A 25,312-nucleotide genomic window follows, 5' to 3' on the forward strand; every position below is an offset into this window, starting at 1 on the left:
CACCTGAAACATAAAATACAACAATATAATTATATATTAAGAAAAAAGAAAAAGAAAAAGAAAAAACACCTGAAACAAATACGATAATATCGTATATCGCGATATTTGGTCTGAACTGTATCGAGATATTACATTTTGGATATCACCTGGTTTTTTTTAGCCGTTCTGGATCAGAACGCACCTGCGGCTTTAAAAGATGCGTCCAACTGTCAAACACGACAAGAGGGTTGAGTATGTGAGAATCAGATGACGGGTGGTTGTGGGAGAGAGGTTGAGAGATTTTGTTTATTTACCAACAAGTTCATGGTAGAAGAGACAATCACAAAGAAAACACAACGTCCTACAAATGTTTTATTTCTCGTCGCCATCAAATACAGGATGCACTGAAGCTGCAACTTTCACTCACTGTGTGATTCAACATCTACATCAGCCGAGAGTAAGAGTATGTTTAAAGGGAGGACCACAAATCAAAATGCAACAAGAACAAAATCTATGAACTAAGGCATCGTATGACAGTGTAGATATTAAGATGATTTACTGCCATGAACATTTCCCAGACTGACTGACCAATGCCCAATCTTTCCTTCAGTTTAACTCTCCCCTGAAGCAGCTTAATAAAGTGTAAAAAGGCCTTTCTTCACATGCTATGAAACTTATTTGTGCCCACAAAAAAGTTTTATTCTGAAAACAGAGGAGAGACGTGTGCTTAAATAAACAGTGTAGATAACCGTCAATTTTATCAATCACAAAATAAGTGCCCCACAGTGGAAAACACAAAACTGACAGGGAGTGTAGTAGGTCAACAACTACGTCAATGTAGAAACAAAACAAAAAAACAAAAACAAAAATTGGGCAGGGGACAGTAACAAAGATCCATGAGAACATTTAAGAAATTAGTATCTGCGCCGCTTGTTATTTGGCCCATCAAAGACGCCCCCTACTGGACTCCCCCTGCCGAATCCTTGGGCTGGTCCAACTTGGGGCCCCAATGGCGGCTGCTGCTGCTGCTGCTGTTGTTGTTGTTGCTGCTGTTGTTGTTGTTGTTGTTGTTGTTGTTGTGGCTGCTGCTGCTGCTGTTGTTGTTGTTTTGGGGACTCAACTTCTGGCCGGCCCCCCATTGATCCACCCTGCGGGTATCTATCGTTTCGCTGTGGTATCATGCAGTCATCGTTAAAAAAAGACAAAAGGGTGGTGGGGTGGCGTGAGATTGTATTATAAGCATGAGCATGAATACAAAGCGATGGGGTTATCAAAGTTCATCAGTCAGGGTTGATCCAAGTGTCGCCATCCGAGAGTAAATGGGAGAGAAGTGAACCGAGCAGACAAAGAAAGAGAGAGAAATACGTCTATTAGTGATTTAAGGTCAATTTTCAAGTTGTTCAATAATTTTTTGGCTTCTGCTTCAGTACAAAGCTTCTACGGTTACGTCTACGTTCTAAACATTCGTCTACGTTCTAGACATTTTGTGCCATTTGCTGCTTTAGGAAATATTCTACCAATATATTTGACAAAAGACGGCTTGGATCTCGAAGATAACGTCCAGATACGTTACCATGGCTCCATTCTCTGGCATCAATGGTGTGCCCATATTTGCAGTTCCCTCTGGGCCAATGGCTCCTCCCCTTCCACTCATGCCCATCATTTGACCCTGGTTACCAGTGGGCCCCGCATTGGCCTGGTTATAGCCATCTACACGCAAAACAACGGAGCATTGGTTGGTCATTCGGTAGTCCCATGTGATGAACTCAACGCCCAGTAAGAACTGTGGTAGCTGAACGCTAGCGCTATTCTCATTGACTTAGAAATAAAAGTTAACGTTGGCTTTTAGTCAAGAGCTAAAACGATGAGGGATGCACTGGATCGGTTTCAACAAGATGCGACAGATTCACACTGAATACAGTTTGTCGTTCTGCTCGTAATAACCTTATAATAACTCATTTTTATGTGGGTAGTGGTTTCCATTTACTGTTACATCAGAAGTGTTTTAAAAACATTGCACGGATGAAACTCAATAAAGATAAACAGCTCAGAAAATATATTCCAACACTGAAAAATAACTTTCATAATATCAAAACTCAAGACTAAAGAGTGTACAGCCATGCAGCAGCTCTGTGAGACACAGTGGTGCTAACACGCTCACAAAGATAATGCTAACATGCTGATGTTAGCGGGTATATGTTATATGTGTTCACCAGGTTAGCGTGTTAGCATGCTAACATTTGCTAATTGGCATTGAACACAGAGAACAGCGGAGGGTAAAGGGAATGTCAATAGCTTTGCAGGAAGTTGGCCATAAACCAAAGCAAAACTTTTATAATTCATCCTCAAGGAGGCGAGACGGTTTTATCGGGGTACGGCCAAAGTCATAAGGATCCATCTGTGACACCGACAAGCCGACATTCCCACCTCTGTAGGAACACTGCTAGTATGGCTAATAATTGGATTTAGGTTGATGCATTTTAGCAACATAATTTAACAGACTTCAACAGAAAAAGAAACGACTGTTTGGGAAGATCGCACCTAAAGTTAAATAAGTTGTGTTACAGGAATAGCCTCATGTATAAGAGTGATCCCAGCGTGTTCTCCATGCAGTGAATCAGTTATATAGATTTTAAATGTTCAACAAAAACATCGGAATCAGATCATTACTTGGTATTAGCAGATACCTATAAGTCAGATCGGTGCATCCCCATTTATTATTGGTATTTAAACATTATTCATTCAAAATGCACCTTAACTGCATGCTCAGCTCTTTAAGTTGAACTTAAAAATAAATAATAAATAAATAAAAGATGAAGCAACGCTCTGTTGGTTAATCTACAAATACGTGACGTTCACAACCAAAAACCAACGTTAATTTAAAATAGTTAACAGGTGCTGAAATATGTTACACATGAAATATGAAAGACAATAGACAGAGACAGCAGATTGTGTATTAAGCAGAACGAGAGGTTCTCACTTTCATTGATTAAATTTGAGGCCAAGTGGCACCGGCCGTATATTTTTTACTAACGAACCCTTGGATTGCACGTCACCTTAATTTCAGAGAATATGGAGATGGAGTTGTTGGAAAACAACATTGGACAATTTATTTATTTTAAAATAACAGACATCACAAGATCAGTTCCAATCAAACGCAAACCCTGCTACAGAATAGCTCCACTACTGCTACTACTTCACTGGATACTGATTAAATGGATCATTATAAATATTTGAGTCGAGACATTTTTGCATTCTTAGGACATTATCACCAGTATCCCACAACACTGAAGACCAGGTGTTTGTAAAAACTGGTCTGGAGCATTGCAAACAGTTTTCGTCAGAGTCTGATGTTCAGAGTCTTTTAGCAGAGACTTTACACACGAGACTCGTAACGCAACATGACGACTGATGTAAACCGCACCCTCGAAGAGCGCTTGCCTTTATAATTCATATCAATAAGGGTGACTTCAATATTAGAAACGCCTCTCAATATAACAAACTACAATTTAACAGCGTCACAAATTACAGAATACAAACGGCGATACAGTTTAATGAGCAGCTTCATGAAGATGGGACTTATTGAAAAGGCCGTTTGGAAACTGAATCCAACCGAGGAAACGCAACAACAGGAGCACTGAGAAATGGGCGGCAACATGACAGATACGCACAAGTGGCTCTGGATCAAAAGCAACTTAAAAAAAAAAACGTAAAAAAACACACACATTGCAATGAATTCATATATTATTTCATGCAATGGTTACGCCTTCTTACATTACCAGAGGCAATATAAAGGAGAGAGGAGCCACTTAAGAGATTCCTGAGTAGGATAGCCCGTAACGCCAAGATGGCGGTTATAGGACACGCCCCGCCCCTCCCTGAAACCGTCTGCAGAACCGGGAAATGTATAAAATTGCACAGTAAACAAGGTAAACTTGACTTATGGTTCTATACATGCTATTTTTATGTCCCGGTGACCATTGAAAGTGAAGATATGGCTCCTCATTCATTTAGATGTAGAGGCCTTTTCTTGTTAGCCCAAATTAACTGCCCGAGGGCGCTGCCAAGATGGCTGCCGAGCGGCGAGAGTGATCCTGAGTACTGACAAATATACNAGATATGGCTCCTTATTCATTTAGATGTAGAAGCCTTTTCTTGTTAGCCCAAATTAACTGCCCGAGGGCGCTGCCAAGATGGCTGCCAAGATGGCTGCCGAGCGGCAAGAGTGATCCTGAGTACTGACAAATATAGACTTAAAATATGTCTGAGAAAATTACTCACACTTCAAGAACCAACCGCATCACTTCGACACCGATTCTTAACGACACTTTTTGATACCAATTTTATCAAATCTATTTTAACAAAAAGAAAATTACTATTCACATTACAGTGCAAATTTTAGTTTTATTTTTACACTCTTGCTATTGAACGATGAAGCTGTTTTCTATCCTTGATAGCATCAAACCAATTGGGTCAATCCAGCATCAAAGTTTAACATCCTGTCCTAAAGAATATATCATCTGTAATATTGAGCTTTAAAAAGCTGTTGCTAGGCAAATATTGTTGCCTCTAGAAAGAGAAAAGCTAGCCAGTCTTTATGCTATGCTAACCAGCTTCATATTTACTGTAGAGTTTCACAATTTCGATTTTCGATCTGTATCACAGATGTGCATGCACATACACACTCACACAGTAACATGGTAGAACAGTCAAAACTGCAGCTAAGATGAAAGACTTCCGAGTAAATTACCCACGAAATCTCACACTTCAAATCATATCGTCGTCAACTGGGTCAAAGGTCGTGCTAAAAAGTCAATACAAATGGAGGCACTGCGGTTTTGTTTATAAAAGGTGATGTGCAATCCTAGGTTACTCCGTGTGTGGTGAAGAGCCACCGTGAACCTCCGACAATCTGTTCTCATTCATAGTATCACAGACTTAAACCTCGGTCCCCGGCCCCTCATCCTGCGCCTGCAGATCAGTTTCTAATCCTAATAAAAGTGAACAGACACTTTACTAATTGTTCCCAGCTGAATAAAAAAAATATGACGTTTAAATCGTGATTAACAGTCGAACATCTTCAGCTGGTTCCTGCAAATGAAAAGTATTTCTGCATACGACTCAGGATGAGAGCTCGGGGACCAACTATTTCTCAAACTATGAAACCCCACCCCGACAAAAAACAACCCCGTTCAAGTACACTATATTCTGTTAGTTCAGACATTATGTTGTCATGTGGTATAGTATGTTTGCATCGCCTTTGCGCTGCATCCCAAGTGAGTCCATTTTACACCAGAAAGGCCGTCACAGAACTCACTCCGGCCGAAAACACATCTAGTTGTAAGGACTCACTTGTGATGCAGGACAAATAATAGTAATGTAAAATGACATTAAGGCAGTCATAATTCACTTATCATCACTTCATCTGGTTTTTGCATCAACCAGTCCTTACACAGTCATGCCCATACCTCCCATATTAATGGCTCCACGAGGGCCCAGCTCACCCACTCTCATTTCCTGTTCCCTCTGGAAGAAGTGAAGAAGAGCCTTCAGAACAAAACTCTGCTAAAGTACAAGTCTTCAGCGGGTAGCCCACAGGACAACACTCACACTGTCAAAGTATTCATCTTCTACACAAAACTGACCACAGCCAGGTGCATTATCCGTGGCTGTTCATTCACTTTATCAATGATGACAAATATTAATGTTGTTAGATCAATGTGCACTTTCCTCTATGTTTAAAACTTCTGGCAAGGGAGCAATATTTTCTCTTCTGTTAATTTACTGGTGAAGTGCAAAACTAATGTGTCTACAACATGTCAAATCAGCTGAGAGAGGTTTGCACATCTATAGAAAGAGCCATTATTACGTGTAAATTATACATGTACATTCTTAAAGAGTTGAGTTTAAAGCTTTTATTTTGTCAGCTAGACCCAACCCAACTTAAAAATTATGTCACAATCTTAATTACTGCATTCATCCACATCACACACACAGGCCCCGACACACCAAGTCAACTCAGAAATTAACGTGTCTCGTCAAGGTTTGGGGGTCTGCATACGCACATGAGCACAAGAAAAACAAAAAGGGAAATATGTGTGTGAACGCTAATTGAGGACAAAACCAAGGATGGGGAATACAGCACACACACACACATATATAAACACAAGCATCTAGTTTGTTTTGTTTTTTTGTGCGCACGTGTAGTATGTCCAGTCCATACTGTCACAAATCTCCTGGGGGAGGGGTGTGGACCTTTGCGGACATCAGCTTGGTGTGTCACGGCCCCAAACACACAAAAATGGAGGCTCTCCACAATCTGTTCATTCACTCATAAATTTTTCCACATCCTCTCATAATAACACAATTGTAGATACATTTCATTCACACACATATACTGACTTATATCCATAATACTACTGACACACAGTCCCCTCTCTGCCTCACTCTCTCTCAGTTAGACATACACACATAATCCTGCAAACACAGAAGGTGAATAAAATTCAGCAATTATAGATTTCACTGACCTGGAAGGAATCTGCTTTTTGGATTAAAGTTTTTTTGTTTCTAATGAAACATCTAAAGCTTGATCCAACTCAGTGAAACCAGCTGGACATCAGTGACCTAAGACTTAACTAAATTAAAATGTTATCAATAGTGCGTACATGTTCACAATCTAATCCCATCAAGATCATATTATAATAACCAAGTATCACAGTTTGCAAGTTGAATTTACTGTGCCCACATAATGCATCTACAGCTACAGCGATACTAGAATTTGTCTCACAAGTACCAGATCATTAGGAAATTGGAAAATAACAAATACTGTAATCCTCAGCTTTTATATTCTTTATGTACTTACCTGTTAATTGGCCAATATGTTATAAATATAATAAAAAAGGTACTAATGTTGTGGCAACAGAGTAAATGAACTAAATGTGAAAACCCTGTATCATTCTTGCACTAACACGAGGGATTAAAAGCTTGGCGTCTGTTTGTGATCCCAACACTGATGTCTGAGCTGCAGCTAATTCTGACCACTAAGTGGCAGCAGCAGTAGGATTTATAGTCTGGAACACGTCAGTCTTGAACAATGATCCTCACAACAAAAAAAATATATATAAAAAGTACAAAGTAGAACAACACCAGGAAGAGAACGTTAGCACTCAAATGTGAAAACAGCAACGTGTAGGAGTCTCTAACACCCAACGTCTAATGTTGTGCATCACTTATGTGCGTATTGTGTTGATTGTGTGTTGAGTGTGATACATGTTAGTCCACTCGTTTTCTAAAACAGTATCAATCCACACCAGCTATAAGACGCACACAACACACATGAAAACATCCCTCACTCGTGTTTTCTACTAAAAACCTGCACGTCTTCATCAATAAGACTGATTAACAGTTGATGTGAGGACAGTCGGCTGCGAGTGCGTGCATTCGTTATGTGCGTGTAAAAGATGCCGACTCCAACAGGGACCTCTAAACGGAGCAAAGGGTTTGAAGAGAAAAGTTATAACAGAAAACAACAACAGAGTATCACACCAACAGACATTCACACTGACTGAACTTCACTCAAACTTAATATAATGGCGCTTGATGGTAATGTTTTTAAATCACTGCAAATCTAATCAACATGAATTTTCACTTGCGAACATCCTTTTCTTCTCTTTACTTTTTACAAACATCCTAGTTGCTTTTAAAGAACTGCAGCTATGTCAAAGTTTAACTGTGTTATAGTGTTTCCCGCTGAAATATAATATATCTACTGTATATATTTACAGTGGGACAGCAAGACTATACATTCTACTCTCATCAAGCTCCACTGATTTTATTTCCTTTATTTATGAAAATCTTTTGGACTGTTTCTGTTCATATATTCAACAATGCTACTGTCTTTTAAATCATCTCCATTTATAATCAAAATCATAAATCCAGCTGGCAATGCAATTAATCTACACTATACATCTGTAGATTTTTGTGTTGAGGTTCATCTAGGAAATCAATAATGAGTACACACCCCTCTAACTTACAGGAGCTAAAGCAGTGGTTCTCAAACTGCAGGATGTGGACGACCAAGGGAAAAATCTGGAGTGAAACTTAAGTTGAATGATGCGACTAATAAACAAACGCGTTTGCTGATGCTATGGGATTTATAGAAACTGTGGGGTGGGAGGGGCATGAACTTTTTCAGCTTGAATGGGGGCGTGCCAGAAAAAGGTTGAGAACCACTGAACTAAAGTAAAGTGTTAGAAAGTGCACGGTTACGTCACAACTTACAGAAGAAAAAACACTTATAGAACAGAGAAGAAGAAAATTTCACATCAGACTGTTGAGTCCTGAATAACCTGCTATTCACAGATGCAAACGATGTATTCTTCCCCGGATATTCACCTTGGCAATGAGCTTTATTTATGTTTTCTGTCCAGGAGGTGAAAAACAACACCTGCACAATATAATATAAAGCGATGCAACGGCCGCTCAGTCGTAACGACTGTACTGCAGCTTCCAATAGTCAGATTTACTCTGAGCATCTCAGAGAGGTTGATTTAACAACTACATTCAACACTTTAAACATCAGAGAGGTGATGTTTGATGAAAGGCTATTGTCACACATTATATTGTGTCCAAAAACTAAATGGACTCGTGCCGTTTGGAAAGCGTGAAAGAAAAGGTTAACAAAAAGAAAATAGTTAATTAAAGGTTTAGTGTTGTTCTTATGGTTTGTTTAGTATCTATATTACTCTTAATCTTCAAACAGTAAAAAATTAATAATAGAAAATAAAAAACTATACAATTTAAACAACGTGACGCTGTGTTTGGTGTGGGTGTTGGTCCTGACTTGCGTAGTTTAACATAATGACCACAGTATTGAAGCGACATGGCTACAATGGCAACTATCAAAATACAGAAGAAGTCATTACAAATAAAGAATAAGATGGAAAATAAATTATTGACAGCTGCTATAAAACTATGAGGAAATCAGAAACCCCTGCACAGCAGCGGAGTTCAGTCCAGGCGCTGGTCAAATGCAGAGGAATCAAAAGTGAACAAAGGGCTTGTCACTGAACAACCTGAGACATCTTAATATTTAATCAAAATATGTTCTGCAGGTCATTCTTGAAGAAAGAGTATTTTAAAAGATCTACTGATCTCAAATAAAAACAAGTCTGTCCTGACTGAAATCTTTACACTGCTGGAAAAAGAAATAAAACTATACAACTCCTGTAATACCAATGCAGTAACCTGCAGCAGATACTGATGCAGTATGTATATTTACAAGCTGTTGAGGTACATTTACTGTAATATTATGGTACATCAAGGGAAATATGTTTATGACATGATGTATTTCTACTTTCTTCTTCTGATTTCTTAGTATGAATTAAAGGGAAATACGTTTGCTGATGCGATGGCCAGCCAAGACAAAAGGTTGTGTTTGTGTTTGTGTATCAGAAGCGAAAATGTAACTGGGCAAGCCTCAGTGTGTTTGACAGCATGTGTGCCTTCCAGCCGTACTCACATTGTCCAGGTAGTTTGGTTTGAAGCCATCTGGCTGGCGTCTCAGGTCCTCCTGTTCTCTGTGCCTCATCATCTCCTCCTCTCTCCTCCTCCTCTCCTCCTCATGCCTGCAGACGGAGAGAAAAACCAAAACAAAGAAATTAGTCAAATAAGAATGTATGTGTGCATCTCTAATGCAACAACTTCATGACAAAACTATTTAAAGCTTAAAAAATAATTTGTTTGTGTCTAACAATAGAAAAGCAGTAGTAGATGGACTGTCTAATTGTGTCCCAATGGTTTGTTCAAAGAAAGAAAACACACCTCATCTCTATCTGCTTTCGTCTCTGCAGCTCCTGGTTACGAAGCTCCTCCAGTCTCCTCAGCTCCTCCTGACGTCTCATTAGATCTGGAAAGGACAACATAAGTGAGGAGGACTGGCAGAAAGAAAGGAAAGGAAGAAAGTATATATGAATATTGATGAGGATCAAATAGGGGTGGACGATCTGGCCAACACAATCTTTCTGAGTAGAATCACAATCCACGGTCTTAATCACAATCTGCATCCTGTTTCCATTCTGATTTTACTGTGAAAATTTCTATTTACAGTGCTAGACTTGGTCTCTGGCACAAAGTGGATGAGGATAAAGGATAAAGATAAAAACTTCATGACCACACAAGAGTTTCAGAGACATTATGACAATCAGCAGGTTGAATCCTATAGTTTAAATCAATCTCTATGCTGTAGTGAGCTGCAGCAAAATCACTTCAGAATCTCTATGGAGAAGCATAGTTTGTGCCAGTGCAAGATATCAAGCACACTAATGTCACAACAGAAGCCTATATACAATCTTCTCTCATACAAAGGCAAACAGTTCAAAGAGTAAACAAACACACACACTACCACTCGCAACTCATGGGAGGACACGAATAACCCGTTCCTACCATGTCTCATTAACATGAGCTGATGTTCGTGTTTGGCCGACTCCAGCTCAGCCTCCAGTTTCTCTTTGGCTTCTTTAATGTTCCTGTCCACCTGCTCTCTCTGCTGCTTCTCCATCTCGTCAAGAGCTTTCCAGCGAGACGAATATTCAAACTCAAATGTCCCCGGCTGGGCAAAACGTGGTGGCTGCTCTCGTTCCCTTTGGGGAAAGAAAGATCAGTACGAAACTTAACTACAGTTCCAGCCACTTAAAAACACAGTGTCAACTAAATAAGACAGTTTCATACCCATGCATTATATGTCGACTTCAAATCACCTCTTTACTTACTTGTGGAACCTCGGAGTCTTCTGCAGCAGTTTTTCAGGAAGGCCATCTTCATCATCAAAGTGCTCTGAGGGCTCCACAATGGCAGGACAAGGAGTGCTAAAGAAAGAGGGGGGGGACAACACTATGTTAGAATCATTTCCTCTGACAGTTAGCATTTTTCACACCGTCTCTCTTTGACCTCTTCATCTGCGACAGCTGTTTAACAGATATTCTAACACTTGTTTCTTGTGGCAACTTTGAAGGTAGTTGCTGCGTCATAAGTATAATAAACGCATAACTCCATCCGCTCATTAAATCCCAGCACATTCTCCCCTCCGAAACCACTTCATTCCCACACTTACGTGGTCAGCAGCAGCGCTCCCTCGGTGCAGCGCTCCAGGGCTTTACGTGCAGCTGCTTTGTTTGCGAACTCTACAATGCCTCTCCCAGTGGGGCGACCACGGTCATCCGTCACAACAATAGCCCGTTCCACCGGCCCAAACTGAGAAAACGCCTGAGGGTACAGGGTGGTTTTCAGATTAAAATATCACTCCACAGAAATCAGCAGACACAGGAAGTCGAATTGACAAACATCCCATTTCATCTGGGCGTCAACTTGAAGCCCCTTGTCCACTCTACCTGTTCCAGCAGTTCATTTGTTACTGCAGGCAGCAGGTTGCGGACTGTGAGCGCAGCACCATGTGTAGCAAAGCGGATCCTGATCGGTCGATTATTCAAAATCGTCCCATCCAGCTCAGCTTTGGCAATCTCTGCCAGCGTCCGGGTTTCCTGGAAGACAAGGGACAAAAAAATAAAAAATAAAGGGATAGTGACACACCAGCATGGTACATTAGGGCAATCTGCAGAAGTAAAGTAAAGCAATTTGGCAGTCTAGAAGTGTACAATACATTGCACAACTATTACAACATGAATGTAAATAAAAATCACGATAGTATGACATTTGTTATATGCTGTATAAGCAAGTACAGTACAATGCAATTCACAGCAGAGAGGAAATCACTCATTTCAATACACATACTTCTAACACAGCACTTGTCAGATATGGGTCATTAGTTAAACTACTCTGTAAAATGTAAAAATAAAACTAGTAAAGCAGAATAACATGTTACTGACTGTTAATGTAAGATAATCAAATATAACTGGGGTGTAGAGTCAACAAGCACGTGAGCTAATGTTAGCTAAACAAAGCTGGCAGCTAGTTCCTCTTAGCCACGAAATTTCGGCACACATACTACACATTTACTTTAAAAAAATAAAAATAAAACTTAAATAAACTTCGGTACAAAGGCTCAGTTTAAAGCCAAAATGCTAAATTTTGTACATACCAAGCGAACGAAGCCGAAGCCCCGGTCTCTGTTGATAAACACCTCGTTAACTTTTCCGTATTTAGCGAACATGTTTGTAAACTCCTCCTCGGGGATATCCGTTGGTAGACTCCCGACAAACAGACGACACCGCTGGGTGAACGTCTTCTCACCTGGCTTCCGAAAGCTGGTTATATCCAGGGTCATTTCTGCCGGGCCTTCTCCACTACCTTCACCGTCTTCTTCCGCCTGTTCGGCCGCGGGGGACTGCTGCTGCTGCTGCGGCGGCGCTGGGCTGTCTTTGTTCGACGGTGGCTGCTCAACGGCCGGGGAGTCGGCCCCGCGTTTTGCCGGTTGAGGAGAGTTGCTGCTTTGCATGTTCGTTTGTTGCATGTTCCGGTTAGCCATACTCGAGCGAAGCAGTTTGTACAGAGATATATAAATTAAACAAACTTTGTGAAAGAGGTCGGTGGCCCGCTGTTGATGGCGCACACCTCCCTTGTTCCAAAGATGGCGGTGGGCGGCACGCAGCTCACCATATGGATCCGGAGCCGTCTTCTTCTTCTTCTTCCTTTATTTATTTGGCGGTTGGCAACCAGCTTTCAGGCGCATTACCGCCACCTACCGGGCGGGAGTGTGGAACATTAGATTGGCATGAAAATAAATAAATAAATACATTTGATTTAACTAATAATAATTTTTCATGAATGATTAATCTCCCAATTATTTTCTTTATAAATAGATTCATTGTTTTGTTTAGAAAATGTCAGTTATTTCATTTACAGTAATATTTAATCCAGAAAAACAGCATATTCTCATATACTTGAGAAGCTGAACCCAACACACTTCCCCCACTCTCTTTACTTCTCCTTTACAAAGGTAATAGCTGTAAAACAATGAAAATAGATAATAAATTCCCCATAACTCAGCATATACTTGAAAGCCTCCAACCTGCCCAGGACCTGTTACTGCCCCTTCGTCCCTTATTTCACTGCATGAGCCTATTGCTCTCAGTTTTTGTCATTTGAGCAGTATGCATGTTTCTGAGGTGCTGCTAAAAGTTTTCCATGACGGAGCAGCCATCTGTCCACATTATGTAGCACATCTGTGCGTAGTGAAATTCCTCTGTTTGACAAGAGTCTGATGGGCTGTTATAGTGTTGCTCGCTTTCCTGTCAGGGATCACATTACAGGTCATAGGACTGCTGTTTGTCACTGATGAGTTCATCTTTGGCAACATACTTTGTATTTTACTCAAGGAATATGAATAAGGGAATGGTTGTAGGGTATGTAAAGCTTTGCTAATTAGGCCTATAGTAATGAGAAGATTTGCTTTGATCTCTTTTGATCCTGAGAAAAGCCCTTTAGTATTAAATTTACATATCTGAGCACCACTGATCTATGGTATTTATGAAGGTGTTTTGGTTGTACAGATGCAGGAATGATGCATCATATCTTTTCTGAACCTGCAAAGTAACATTTAGATAAATGTAAAAGTGAAATGTGTATTTGCTTCTGAGTTAACTGGAAATGTAAACAAGCATGAAATGGAAACTCTCAATTAAAGCACAAGAACCTAGTGCGATACTTGAAGTTACATTCCTACATTATATTTTAATGATAAGTTCGCTATAAAACTGACATGACATGAACCGTTCCTTCCTTATTACCCACAAAACGTGCAGAAAATGTGACCAGACGTTTATTAATGACGCCACTGTGACGCAGCAGCCCCCTCCTCCCCGCAGCAGCTCACTATAGTTTGTGATTTTCATCTGCGGACGCTGAGGATGTGACTGTTCATCGAGGAAACACAGCCCAGTAAGTTGCATTATAAAGTCGTATAAAGAGTGTTCAGGCCAGTTTTAATTGTAATTAACTTTTTACATGTAATGCATGAGAATAATTAACCAATAACAGCGCTAAGATTTAAGATTAAAATATGATTGAATGTGTGAGCCACATTAGTAGTTGTGAATGTGCGTTTTAAATATGTTAATTAAGGTGTAGGTTAATAAAAATTAAAAAAAAAAAGAAGTACAGGTTAGTTTAGCCTAATAATCGTCATGTAAACACACATCAGAGTGAGAACACCTATTACTCTAACACCTTTTGGTAACCTACAATATTGCAGCAAGTGTTTTTTTACCGCTGGGTTTGTCCTATATATATATATATATACGTTTTAATTATTTAAGGTGTTTTAATTATTGTGTAGTAGCTGAGATTTGAAGCGCAGCGCGAGTCTTTAATCACACGTAAAAGCGCACTGCTAATTAATTATTCACGTGCAGCCTGCTTTATCTACACATTTGTTTACGAGAAGGGAGTTACATATTTACACTGTGTATTGAATGTGCTTAAGATGTGACTGTGCAGTTTGTGGAATACGATAAAAGTATGAGTTGCACTTCCACCAGCTGCAACATCAAAATGCTGCTTTAAATAATTGGATAACTATCCAATCATGTAATAAATAATAATTTTAGGATCCATCGTGTTGCAAAATTAACGCTTTTGATACTTCAAGTATATTTTGCTGCATATTTTAACTTAAGTACATCAGTCACATTAGTTGGTTTTCATAAATACTGCATGTCAATTAATACGAGTTTTGCACTTTAGCCAGTAATTTTTTTTATGACATAAATGTGTGTTTATCCATGTTTAACACTGTTTTCAAGAGAAATCAGCCGGACCTCATCAAACCTTACAGTCATGTTTGCTTGGGGAGGAGACCCTGTGTTTGTGTGTATGATGGTGGTGGTGGTGGGGGGGTTGGGGGGATCTGAACTTGGCTAGTTAACACTTTAACCACAGGGCTGCTTTTAAGATGCAATACACGCTACACCAGTGGTTCAACCAACAGCTTTTTTACTCCACAATTCATCAACACTATCCACTGTAACTCTCTGTAGGTGCAGTCATGAATCTCTGACCTCGGTGCAGGGTCGAAAACAAAAAGCAGTTGTATGACAGAAGTGGAGCCCCTGCCATATGTGTCTGGTCAATAGAACCGAGCTGCTGGATATCGGCTGCTCTTCAAAGGCAACCCTGGTGGCCTAAATCTGGATAGAGTATTCTTTAGACACGCATGACCAACATGGAGCCATTATACTTCATCTGAGCAATTAAACTGTTCACATTTGACTCGTTAGGTTACCATCTACATCAGCATGAATGTGTGTGAGTGCTAGTGGCTTTATTATTAGATCACTTCATGATTCTGAACATTCAACTTTAGCTTTGTGGAAAGCCTCTTTTAAAACTGCCGGACAGTATGTGATTTTTCTGTATCTGGTCCATCGGTAAACCTGCCGTCATGTGTTCCTCGAATTCTCCTACAACTGCCTTTATGTTGTTTCTGCACATTTAAAAGTCCCACAAGTCTAACAGTCTGTGTCCATGTGTAGTGTGATTATAGATCAGGTCTAGGTTCTATATTAATACTGTGAAAGTATCAAAGCCTCAGTCCACAGAGAAATGCACACAGCCTGTATTCAGAAACTGAGCCTTAAATCGAGCAGTCAGGACTTCCTGTAACTTTGTGACGTCACAACAAAGCAGTCACCGCTCTCAGCCATGGACCAACCCCTGCCCACCTGGACCCACCTGGATTTCGTTTCTCTTAGTGTTTTACCTGAAATCTGCTATATTTTTATTCCATCACTGAGAAAACAGTCAGCCAATCAGAAGAGAAGAGTCAGAGCCTCCTCTCTTCTGATTGGCTCACCGACCTGTTGTCACTACAGCTCCAGAGAGAAGCCTGAGAGAGGAGATGTAAAACTACACTGAGATGATTTTCAGTTCTTAAAACCACAAATAAATCTTCTTATGGATCAAACACTTCAAAATAAAACACACGAGAAGAGGAAAATACAGAGCTTTAAATAGTTTCTGCAAAAGAATAACCATCAGTTGCATTATGGTTTGGATAGAGATGACTTTATCTGTAATATTTACAACGTCTTGGGTCGTGTGCGTCTTTCAGCCATAAATATATGATATCTCTGACAGCACTCGAGGGAGGGAGGCACGGCGGGTGTGAAGTAAATGGCATTGACATGAGTTATGTTCCACTACCCTTCGGGATTACGTAAAATATATTTGTGTAAAACAAAAGTCAACCTCTGAACTTCTGATGACTGATTCATGGCATGGGATCCAGCAGATAAGCCCACCTTATCTCTGGTATGAAGAGGCCACAAGCAAGGGTCATGAGTCAAATAGCATTTTAAATGTAATTCTGTGTGTTTTTAAAAAACGCTTCTGGATAAGAAAACGCAGAACAAAATTATAGTAAAAACACCTTTTTTTTATTTTTTTAGGGGAGTACTTTGCAGGGAAACAGGATGGAGGATCCAAATGCAGACACACAGGCGGGCTGATAAGTGAAGGGAAGTCACTTTATAAACTAAGACTTTCCAAAAACCACAGGAAGGCAGAAGCTGAGTCCACAAAGGGCAGGGGTCCAAAGAAAACCAAAAACCAGGAGACTGACACAGGAAAATCTGGAACTTACAGTCTTCGGCAAAGTCCGGCAAAACACATTTAAACAGGGGAGAAAAACACTGGAAAAATACTGAGACATAGACTAAAGGTTAAAGCAAACCGCAAGAACGTGACGAACTGACGAGGAGTGAAGGGAACACATATGAGGGTGCAGCGGGTGAATCATAAAGGCGGGAAACGCACCAAAGAGCAGGAAGCAACACAACCAACAGGACACACAGGGAAAGTGATTTCAAAATAAAACAGGAAAAGTCCAGATAGTGACTCATGATAATCATTGCGACTGAGGAGCTGCACATTTCAGCCCCCCAGCTTTTACACTCACAAGCTGCGTTGTCATGGGAGACAGATTTAAAACCTGCTCTCCTTCAGATTCTTTCAGCCCTGTGTGGCCTTTCAGCTGGGACCTGAAGGAGCCGGTTGGTGCTGATTGAACCCAGAGTGATAATAAACCCTCTCCACCTCCATCCCTCTCCAGTTGTAACAGGGAGCTATTGTACCTAATCCCCGCACTCCTGCCCTCATGCTCTCAGACTCAAGATTTTTGCTCCAGGCGAGGCCGGGCATCCATCACACAGTTCAAAGTTAGAGAGCTAATCTCAAGTTGTCCTTTCAGCGTACAGCATATCATTAGGAAGCATACAGTAGCACCAGTGCTCTGAGGAGCTTAATGAATGCGCGCCAATGGACTGAAAGACTTCACCCAATCCCTCCAAATAATACTGTATCAACTCAACTGTTGCAAGGGAGGGGGCAACGAGGAGGATTTAATTAATTTAATGCTAATAATAACTAATACACTGTGCTTCATGTTCTCGGTTGAGTTGGATCTAATTAGGGCTTCAATTGATGTTTATTTTCTCAAATAAATCAATACTTTCGTCTAGAAAATGCATGTAAACAGTAGAGGTAATCAATATAAATTTCTTCATAGTATAGTGTCTATAGGTTACATGGGATTGCATTCACTTATTTTATTAAAACAAATGTATAAATCAGTGTCTTTGATACAAAGGATAAGTGTATGCTCGGCTCTTGCTGCTGAATGTACAGTACAGTATGTTTACTGTGTTTGCAGCAAAGACATGGATCAGTTTTATTGGGGCATGTATAATGCAAAGAAAACAAGCATTTACAACCACACAGCCCTGCACAATGCCTGGGGATAAAATAGAGTGAAAGGCATCTGAACTCAAAGCTGATCTTAGACAACTCTACTGATCTCAATTCGCGGCCAAAAACCAGGTCATCTGGTGTTTAATGCATTGACTGACATCTCGGTGAATCCCGGAGGAGCGTTTGTTAGAGAGTGTTCGGCCTGGACTGTAACAGGAAGCTCAACTGCAAACGTTAAGACGTCGTCGAGGAAAATAACTTGTCACTCACACTTGAAGTGATGGAAATAATAGTGGAAACATGCACCAGAATCCATAGGAAAAGTGAGCTTTTATCATTTTAAAAAAGAAAGTGGATTATCCTATAATGTCACGACGACAGGAAAGCCCCCTCTTTTTCTAAGAAGGTCCAGAGGGGGACGGTTCCTCTCTGGGCAGACTTGCTGTTGTGGTCAGAATAATGCTGACTTGCCTATAATGGATGACCCATTGCATAACAGAAAAAACAAAAACCATTTGGCAGGCAGGGACTAAAAGGTTGAATTCCCATGGGGGAAAGAGGGACTTGTAATTGAAACATAACTCATGTTTATGGCAGAAGTGACAATGTTACGTCCTCCAGGCCTTTTGTTGCGCAATTATTCAAATCCAGGGACGGATGAGCGATAAAGCTTAAATAACGACGCAAGCTCACAGCTGATCACTTTTATAGACTGATTCCTTCCATTAGTAGGCTTTAACATCCCACTCCTTTCTCAAAGCCTCTTGTTTTCATGTTCTATTCACTGGATTAATGGCATTTTCTTGTACTCTTCCTGTAATGATTTTCATTCATCAGAGAGATCCAGAGCAGATGTGCATTTTGCCGTGTAGATAATTGCAAGTGAATGAAATTGTGAGGCTCTTTTGCATTTTGATGATATCCCCTTGTCGTCGTCGTCCCCCCCCCCCAGCGTCCAACAGGCCAAAGTGCATGAAGATTTTTGAGGCTCATGATGGAGGGCTGGCCAGCGGTGGCCTGGCTCCTGCTGATGACGAACATCGCTGATTGGCTGAAACCCGTCCAGTCACGGGACTTCACCATGAAGGACATCATCCTGCTGCATCCCTCAAGTACGAGCATGAGAAGAAGAATCAGAAGGGTTCAAAAGAATAAAGTTCGATGAAGATTGCTTAGAAATAGAATAATATAATGAGGCCGTGAATATCATTGTCTCGCGTTGACGGAAGTGTGTCTGTCTGTCCTCCGCAGCGACGCCTCATCCCGGTGCCTTCAAGTGCTTCACATGTCAACAAGCTGAAGATAACTATGAGTGTAACCGCTGGGCTCCGGATGTGTACTGTCCGAAAGGTTCGTCAGCTTCTACTCAACTGCTTGTGTGTGTGTGTGTGTGTGTGTGTGTGTGTGTGCAGCAAGACTGAGCTTTGATTTCTCTCCCATTTGTTACTGCGGTTCCAATAACGAGCGAATGTGTGGAAGCTTTTCCTTAACACCTGATTGTGTTGATTAAACGTAAACACTGAACGCAAGATGGAATTCCTTGTGGTCTTCTTAGGGTGTATCTTACATTCAGTGCTGTTTTTGAACTGGTATGGATCAATCTCATCAGATTATTGATTATCAGATGAGGAATTTAATTTAAATTTAATTCAAAATAATGCAGAAAATTAAGGCGTGCTATGTCCTGCAGATACCAGATACTGCCACACACTCCACATGATGGATAACCATGGAGACAGTGTGTCTGTGACCAAGCGATGTGCGACCCTGGAGGACTGTCTGTTTACTGGCTGTGCCTACATCACCGGTAATGGACGGGTATGTGGAACCTCTGGATTAAACTGCAGCAACAAATTCTTTACAATTTGTTAAAGGTCTCATTTTTTAACACTTTTATTACGTGTTTTATTTGATGTTAGTAAGTTGATATCGACATACAATCAGGACATTTTCTCAACATTTAAATGTCATCGGCCAGGTGTGCTCGTCCTGCTGCGAGGGGAACATCTGTAACGTGCTAGTGCCGAGGAACGAGAGCAGCGCAGTTTTTACCCCCACTTCTCCCCTGGTCAGCTCGAGCAGGGGGCTTCATCCTGCAGCGCTGAGCTACATCATCATCATCATCAGCATCAGCATCATGTTAACCTCATGATATCATTTTAAAGAACCTGTCATTTGTGTTTATTGTATCCTGCTCAAATTGATTAAGTGAACTGCATCTGGATGTTTCGGGAACCTGGCCAGGAAGTTCTGAGTCACAGAAATGCAGTTACCTGTCACAGTTTGAGGTTTAAACTAATAAAAAACTGAGAACTTGTGTCCAGATCTTTCACTACTGCAACGTATTCCCTTAGGTTTCCCTCTAAGACAATTTTTTTACAATTCTTTAAAGCTTTTTTGATAATTTATTATACTACGTTCAAGTTGTAACAGTATTAAAAATGACCATGTTGTTGTTTAACCATATCAGTGTGTATTATATATTATTTATACTAAGTTTTGTTAATATTAAATTCATATAATAAAATCAATTATCTCCTTGTTTTTTGTACATAATAGGGGTGTGTACAAACTAGAATTACTGCCTGTCATAGTGCAGTTTACATGCATGTCAAATGAGGCAGTAAATCATTTAAATGTGTTGCCAAGAGACCAGTTTGCACCTTGTCCTATTAGCTCATAGCGCAAATAATATTTTAATTAAATTATTAAAAAATGATCAGAAATGTATTAACATTTCTGATTGGATGTGGTAACGTGAACTTTGTGGTAAAACTTTACGTGGAATAAAAAGTTTTTATCTTATAATAATATAAAATAAATGAAATAAGTCAGTCAGTCTGCTTTCTATATTTTTATAGCACTGGTGTAGTATGAGTATATTATATTTTAGTAGTAGAATAATATCAGATTAGTTGTAGTAATTAGTATATGTAGTATAAATAATTTAACACAAGTGACTGTTAATGTGCAACAGGTCTCATTATTACGTCACATTTTTGTCAATTAGTACTACTTCTACTAGTTCCTCTTTTTCTTTAGTATTTTAAAATGCTAAATAAAAGCTCAACAGTGGGGAGGTGGACAGGAGAAGCCATTTCCACAATGTAAACAAACTTTCTGTACATTTAATGTAGCCCACATTAAATTGTATAGATAAGCCACGTGAGTTTTAATAATTCTTTATGACAGTGAATCATTTTCCATAGTACTGTAGCTAATTCACTTCATGTAAACATAATATTTATACACACTCCTCCTTATGGAAAACAGCCTTAAATATCGTGATTATAATTAACTGGAGATAAAAATTTAATTTTTTACTCCATATAGACCATAAATCATTTAATATGAAAACGACTTTTTGAAATCTGTTGAGAAATGTAAATGTTATGGTGCTTTTTTTATCCAGAACACCCGCAGTTTTCAGGACGGGCTTTCCCGGCCCAATGTGTCGGCGACGTCTGACAAATCGCAGGAACGAGCAACGTGCGTGCGTGCCCGGCGCGCATGCACGTGCGCTCGCGCGTTCCATGGTGCCTTTGAAATTCCAGGTGTGATTGTGACGTCGTCACTGCTCATAATGATGAATTCTATTCTACACTCGCTTTCTCACCTGAGCAGACACAGAGTGAGCAGATCTACACAGACCTTCACTGAGATTGCCACGTAGAAAACAATTAAAAAGTTTTTGAGAACATAAGAGTTATGGAGCAAGTGCAGGACTGTGCTACAATGGAGGAATCATTACACGATGTGTATGAGAAGGTAAGAACATCTAGGCTGGAGTCACACACTGTGGGAGAAAAGTTTTAATTTCCCATCATTTTACCTTCTTTTTTTTTTTTATGAAAAACTCCAATTACATTTTTACGTCTGTCAGTAGTGATGTTATTTAAAATTAAAAAAGAGATTCAGGTTTCAGATTTCTACCTGTTTTGTCTGAACAGTCTGAAACCTGACAGTCTGCAGAATTAATTTGGCCCTCTCCATCACAATGACAACTGATTTGTTGATGCCTGGCTGCTAAAACCTGATTGTTCTTCTTTTTAGCCTTCATCAGATGAACTGGGAGACCTGCGATGCAGCGATTTGGACGTTCCCATGTTTACACCTGAGATCTACAAACCAATCTTGATCTCATTTCTGTGTAACATCACAAATGAGTAAGTCGCAAGTTCAAAGTCAGCAGCAGAAATTTACAGTATGTATGTATATACAGTATACGTTGGTTTAAGGTTTTGTTTTGCTCAACCACCTTCTACTCTTTTCTTCCAGACAATGGATGATTTTGGCAGCTGGAAACATAGATACAAACGTCATCTTTCTGCTGTACAACATGTGTCATGAGCTTGTAGAGGAAACCAGTGTCTTGGTCCTGCAAGTTGTGGCACCTCAGGTTCTTGACTGGTTAAAGCTTCAGAGTTCCCTGGACGAGGCCTGCAGCTCCAAAGACACTTTTAGCAATAGGTAAGACAAAAGCTTCCTAACGCTTTCCAGAAAAGTCCAGAACCCTGCCTCTTACAATATTCTCCATCAGATTTTTGTATCAGTCATGAGCTACCGGTGTTGATTCGTGTGATTCTTTAAAATAACGAGCCAAGGTTCTGAAAAAAGGGTGATAGATGAGGGGGAAATTAAAAACACCACTACCCAAAGTGGATCAGTGGACTAACTGTTCTCTTTGTGACAAACAGGAATTATTGCCGTGTGACTGAGGAAGATATCCAAGCCAGCATTGGGGATTCTCTTCATCTCAGCTTTGTTGAGGCACTAGGAGTCAATCATCAGTGGCCTCAAGCTGACCAACTGCTGGAGTTAATCGTAGCAGAGGTGAAGAGGAAGGTGAACAAGACCCTGAGTCAAATCAGCAAGCCATCTTCTTTCGCACCAGAGCCAGAGGAGCAACCAACTGAGCCACAAACATGCGACTCTCCCACTCTGGATATGGTTTACCTTGTCGGACATATACTGAAAAGCACCAAAGAAGTGGACGCGACAACTGACAACCAAGAGTGCATGGACAGTAACAACTCAAAGGGTTGCTGTCCAGACGAAGTGACGGAGATTCAGGCCTTCAAAGAAAAGGACACCACTGCAGAACCAGTCAACATCATATCTGACAACAAGAACTTAGATCTGCTTGAGTCACTTGACAACCAAGAGTGCATGGACAGTAACAACTCAAAGGGTTGCTGTCCAGACGAAGTGACGGAGATTCAGGCCTTCAAAGAAAAGGACACCACTGCAGAACCAGTCAACATCATATCCGACAGCAAGAACTTAGACCTGCTTGAGTCACTTGACAACAAAGGATGTCTGGACAGTAACTTCTCAAAGGGTTGCTGTCCAGACGAGGTGACGGAGGTTCAGGTCTTCAGTTACGAGGACGACATTGCTGAATCACAGCGAGAGAATACCTTTTTCATTGTGTTTGTTTCGAAGCTGGTGGAGCACATTGCTGCCTCCACCAGGACATCGATATTCGAGGTGGATATTGACATGGTGTTGGCAGGCCTGAGAGACAGGATTGGAGGAAAATCAGGTTTCACTCTCCCAAAGAACGTTGGAAATATCCACATCTCCGTTTATAAGAAGCTTTGTCGGGAGTTTGGATCTGCGAGGCTGCTGCAGGCTGCCATGGTGTCCAATGACGTGACTTTTGAGGACGCTGTGGTGAGGACTTTAAAAGCGCAGCTGCAGAAGTCTTCAGGAGAAACCAGCAGCTTCATGAAGAAAGTGAGGAGGTGTTTCCACAGAGTTACTCCTGCCTGTACAGCAAGTGACATACCAGCGTCTCACCTTGAGGTCGTCGACTCTCCGCCTCCAAACACCAGGAAGCGACCCGCCATCATCAGGATGTTCTCCTTCATGGCCAAGACTCTGAGGAGGCCCTTCACCTCCTGCATCAATGGCTCACAGGACGACTAGAACACTCCATGATCCTGTGTCCAATCTCAATCTTTCCCCCCTTTTTCTTTCTTTCTTACTTTGAATTAATCTTGAAAAATTAATCAAAAATAATAATCAATGGATAATTTTTCAAGATTAATACAAACTCTTTAAAAGGATGTGTTTGAAAAAGAAAAAAAAAAAAAAACTATATCATTACAAAGGTCTTTTGTTTAAGTACTACCTATCGACTAGTACTAAACATTAAATCAGAGTCTGATTTGTCCTAAAAAGACTTTTGTAATGATGTAGTTAAAATAACACATCCTTTTTAAGAGCTAAGGCAGCACGGTGGCTCTTTGTGGCCTCACAGGAAGAAGGCTGAGCGTTTATCAGCCCTGTGAAGAGTTTGCATGTTCTCTCCGTGCTGACGTTGGGTTTTCCCCGGGTGCTCCGGTTTCCTCCCACATTCCCAAAACATGCAGCTCAATTGAACACTGTAAATTGCCCACACATTTCAATTCGACTTTCCAAAAACTGAATTAAAAGAAAATTCAAACTAAGATGATGATTGTGACATCTCTTATGTCATCATTTGCTATCACAGGTGAAACAAGTCTCTAGTTTCTCGAGAGCATTTGTCAAGTTCAAGGTAGTCATTTCACTTGCAGTACATCCAATCAACCACTAGATGGTGACAAATAACCGCCTCTATTGGCAGCTTTGACTCAATGTACAAATCTCCAGATGCAGCAGTTTAGTTCTCTTAGTTCTGGGTTCACAGGGATGCATACAAACTGCTAAATAAAAATGTCCAACTGTCACGAGACACTATATGATTTAAAAATGTGTCTCCGAGCCTTCAGGTTGTTTCAGGCTCATAATCCACAAACTATAAAGAAGTCGATCAAAGCTAACGGGAGGTTTAGAAATCAACTTGTCATTTATAATAAGTGTGTATATATCAGGCTTATACAGCTACCATGTTTGATATGTACTGCAAATCACAGTTCTTACACACAGTAAACTTAATCACAGTTACAGATCGATCACCATATTCAGAATGCAGGTTTCAGTGAAACACAAAGGCATTGTTGGATAAGTGGTCACAGAGCACAGTAGAAATATTCTTCTTTTGGCGTTTCACTGATGATCGGGAGAGGGAAGGTTTTCATTCTACTGTTTCTACTGATGGTTTCTAACTCCTACGTGGAACACTACATATATTCTATTGCTCATATGCTCTTTTTTAAGAGCCCAGTTTGCACCTTGTCCTATTAGCTCACTGGCAAACGTAATAATAAGTTTTAAAACTACTATACAAGAACACTATGTGCATATATGTTCCAACACACAGCAAAAATAGATTCACATATTTGATTGTGGCCAGTTTTCCAAGCATTTTGGATGCGGTAACCTGGGAGAGTGTGCAGACTTTAGTTCTATTATGATTTAAATAGACTGAGTGATACAGGTCAATACACATCGATTTGAGGTGTAATCAAACTCTTTTTGAACCACGTTTCCCATAATTTTGGGGCTTTGAAGGATGTAAACAGAAACTAGTCTGTACTTGTAATCATTTTGTCACCATCAAGTATGCAGAATTAGCTATTAGCTGTTCCTGTCTGCAATGGATCGGTCTGATTTTCAAGAAGACTTAAAAATATGATGATTCTCAGGTAAGTTCCACGATTCTGTAGTCCGATTTCGATACCAGTTAAAAAACAAAAAAATTAAT

At 40.3% G+C, this 25,312-nt stretch overlaps 2 protein-coding genes across 2 annotated transcripts; one reads left to right on the plus strand and one right to left on the minus strand.

Moving 5' to 3' along the window:
• Positions 1–338: 338 nt before the first annotated feature.
• Positions 339–12,574, minus strand: pspc1 (paraspeckle component 1). The gene is made up of 10 exons (XM_022746622.1): positions 12,074–12,574; positions 11,367–11,516; positions 11,090–11,241; positions 10,749–10,844; positions 10,423–10,619; positions 9,802–9,886; positions 9,500–9,605; positions 5,448–5,505; positions 1,553–1,689; positions 339–1,148 (listed from the first exon to the last, which is right to left on the minus strand). Exons 1-10 carry the CDS (start codon positions 12,458–12,460, stop codon positions 894–896), a joined length of 1,623 nt encoding a protein of 540 aa, XP_022602343.1. The 5' UTR covers positions 12,461–12,574; the 3' UTR covers positions 339–893.
• Positions 12,575–13,819: 1,245 nt separating this feature from the next.
• LOC111222742 (ly6/PLAUR domain-containing protein 6-like) lies at positions 13,820–20,145 on the plus strand. Its single transcript, XM_022746576.1, has 5 exons — positions 13,820–13,872; positions 18,632–18,791; positions 18,931–19,029; positions 19,370–19,497; positions 19,658–20,145. The coding sequence occupies exons 2-5, from the start codon at positions 18,671–18,673 to the stop codon at positions 19,829–19,831; spliced, it is 522 nt and encodes a 173-aa protein (XP_022602297.1). The 5' UTR covers positions 13,820–13,872; positions 18,632–18,670; the 3' UTR covers positions 19,832–20,145.
• The last annotated feature ends 5,167 nt before the right edge of the window (positions 20,146–25,312 follow it).

Source organism: Seriola dumerili, unplaced genomic scaffold (genome assembly GCF_002260705.1).
Source record: "Seriola dumerili isolate Sdu_G_001 unplaced genomic scaffold, Sdu_1.0 BDQW01000105.1, whole genome shotgun sequence".
NCBI lineage: Eukaryota > Metazoa > Chordata > Actinopteri > Carangiformes > Carangidae > Seriola > Seriola dumerili.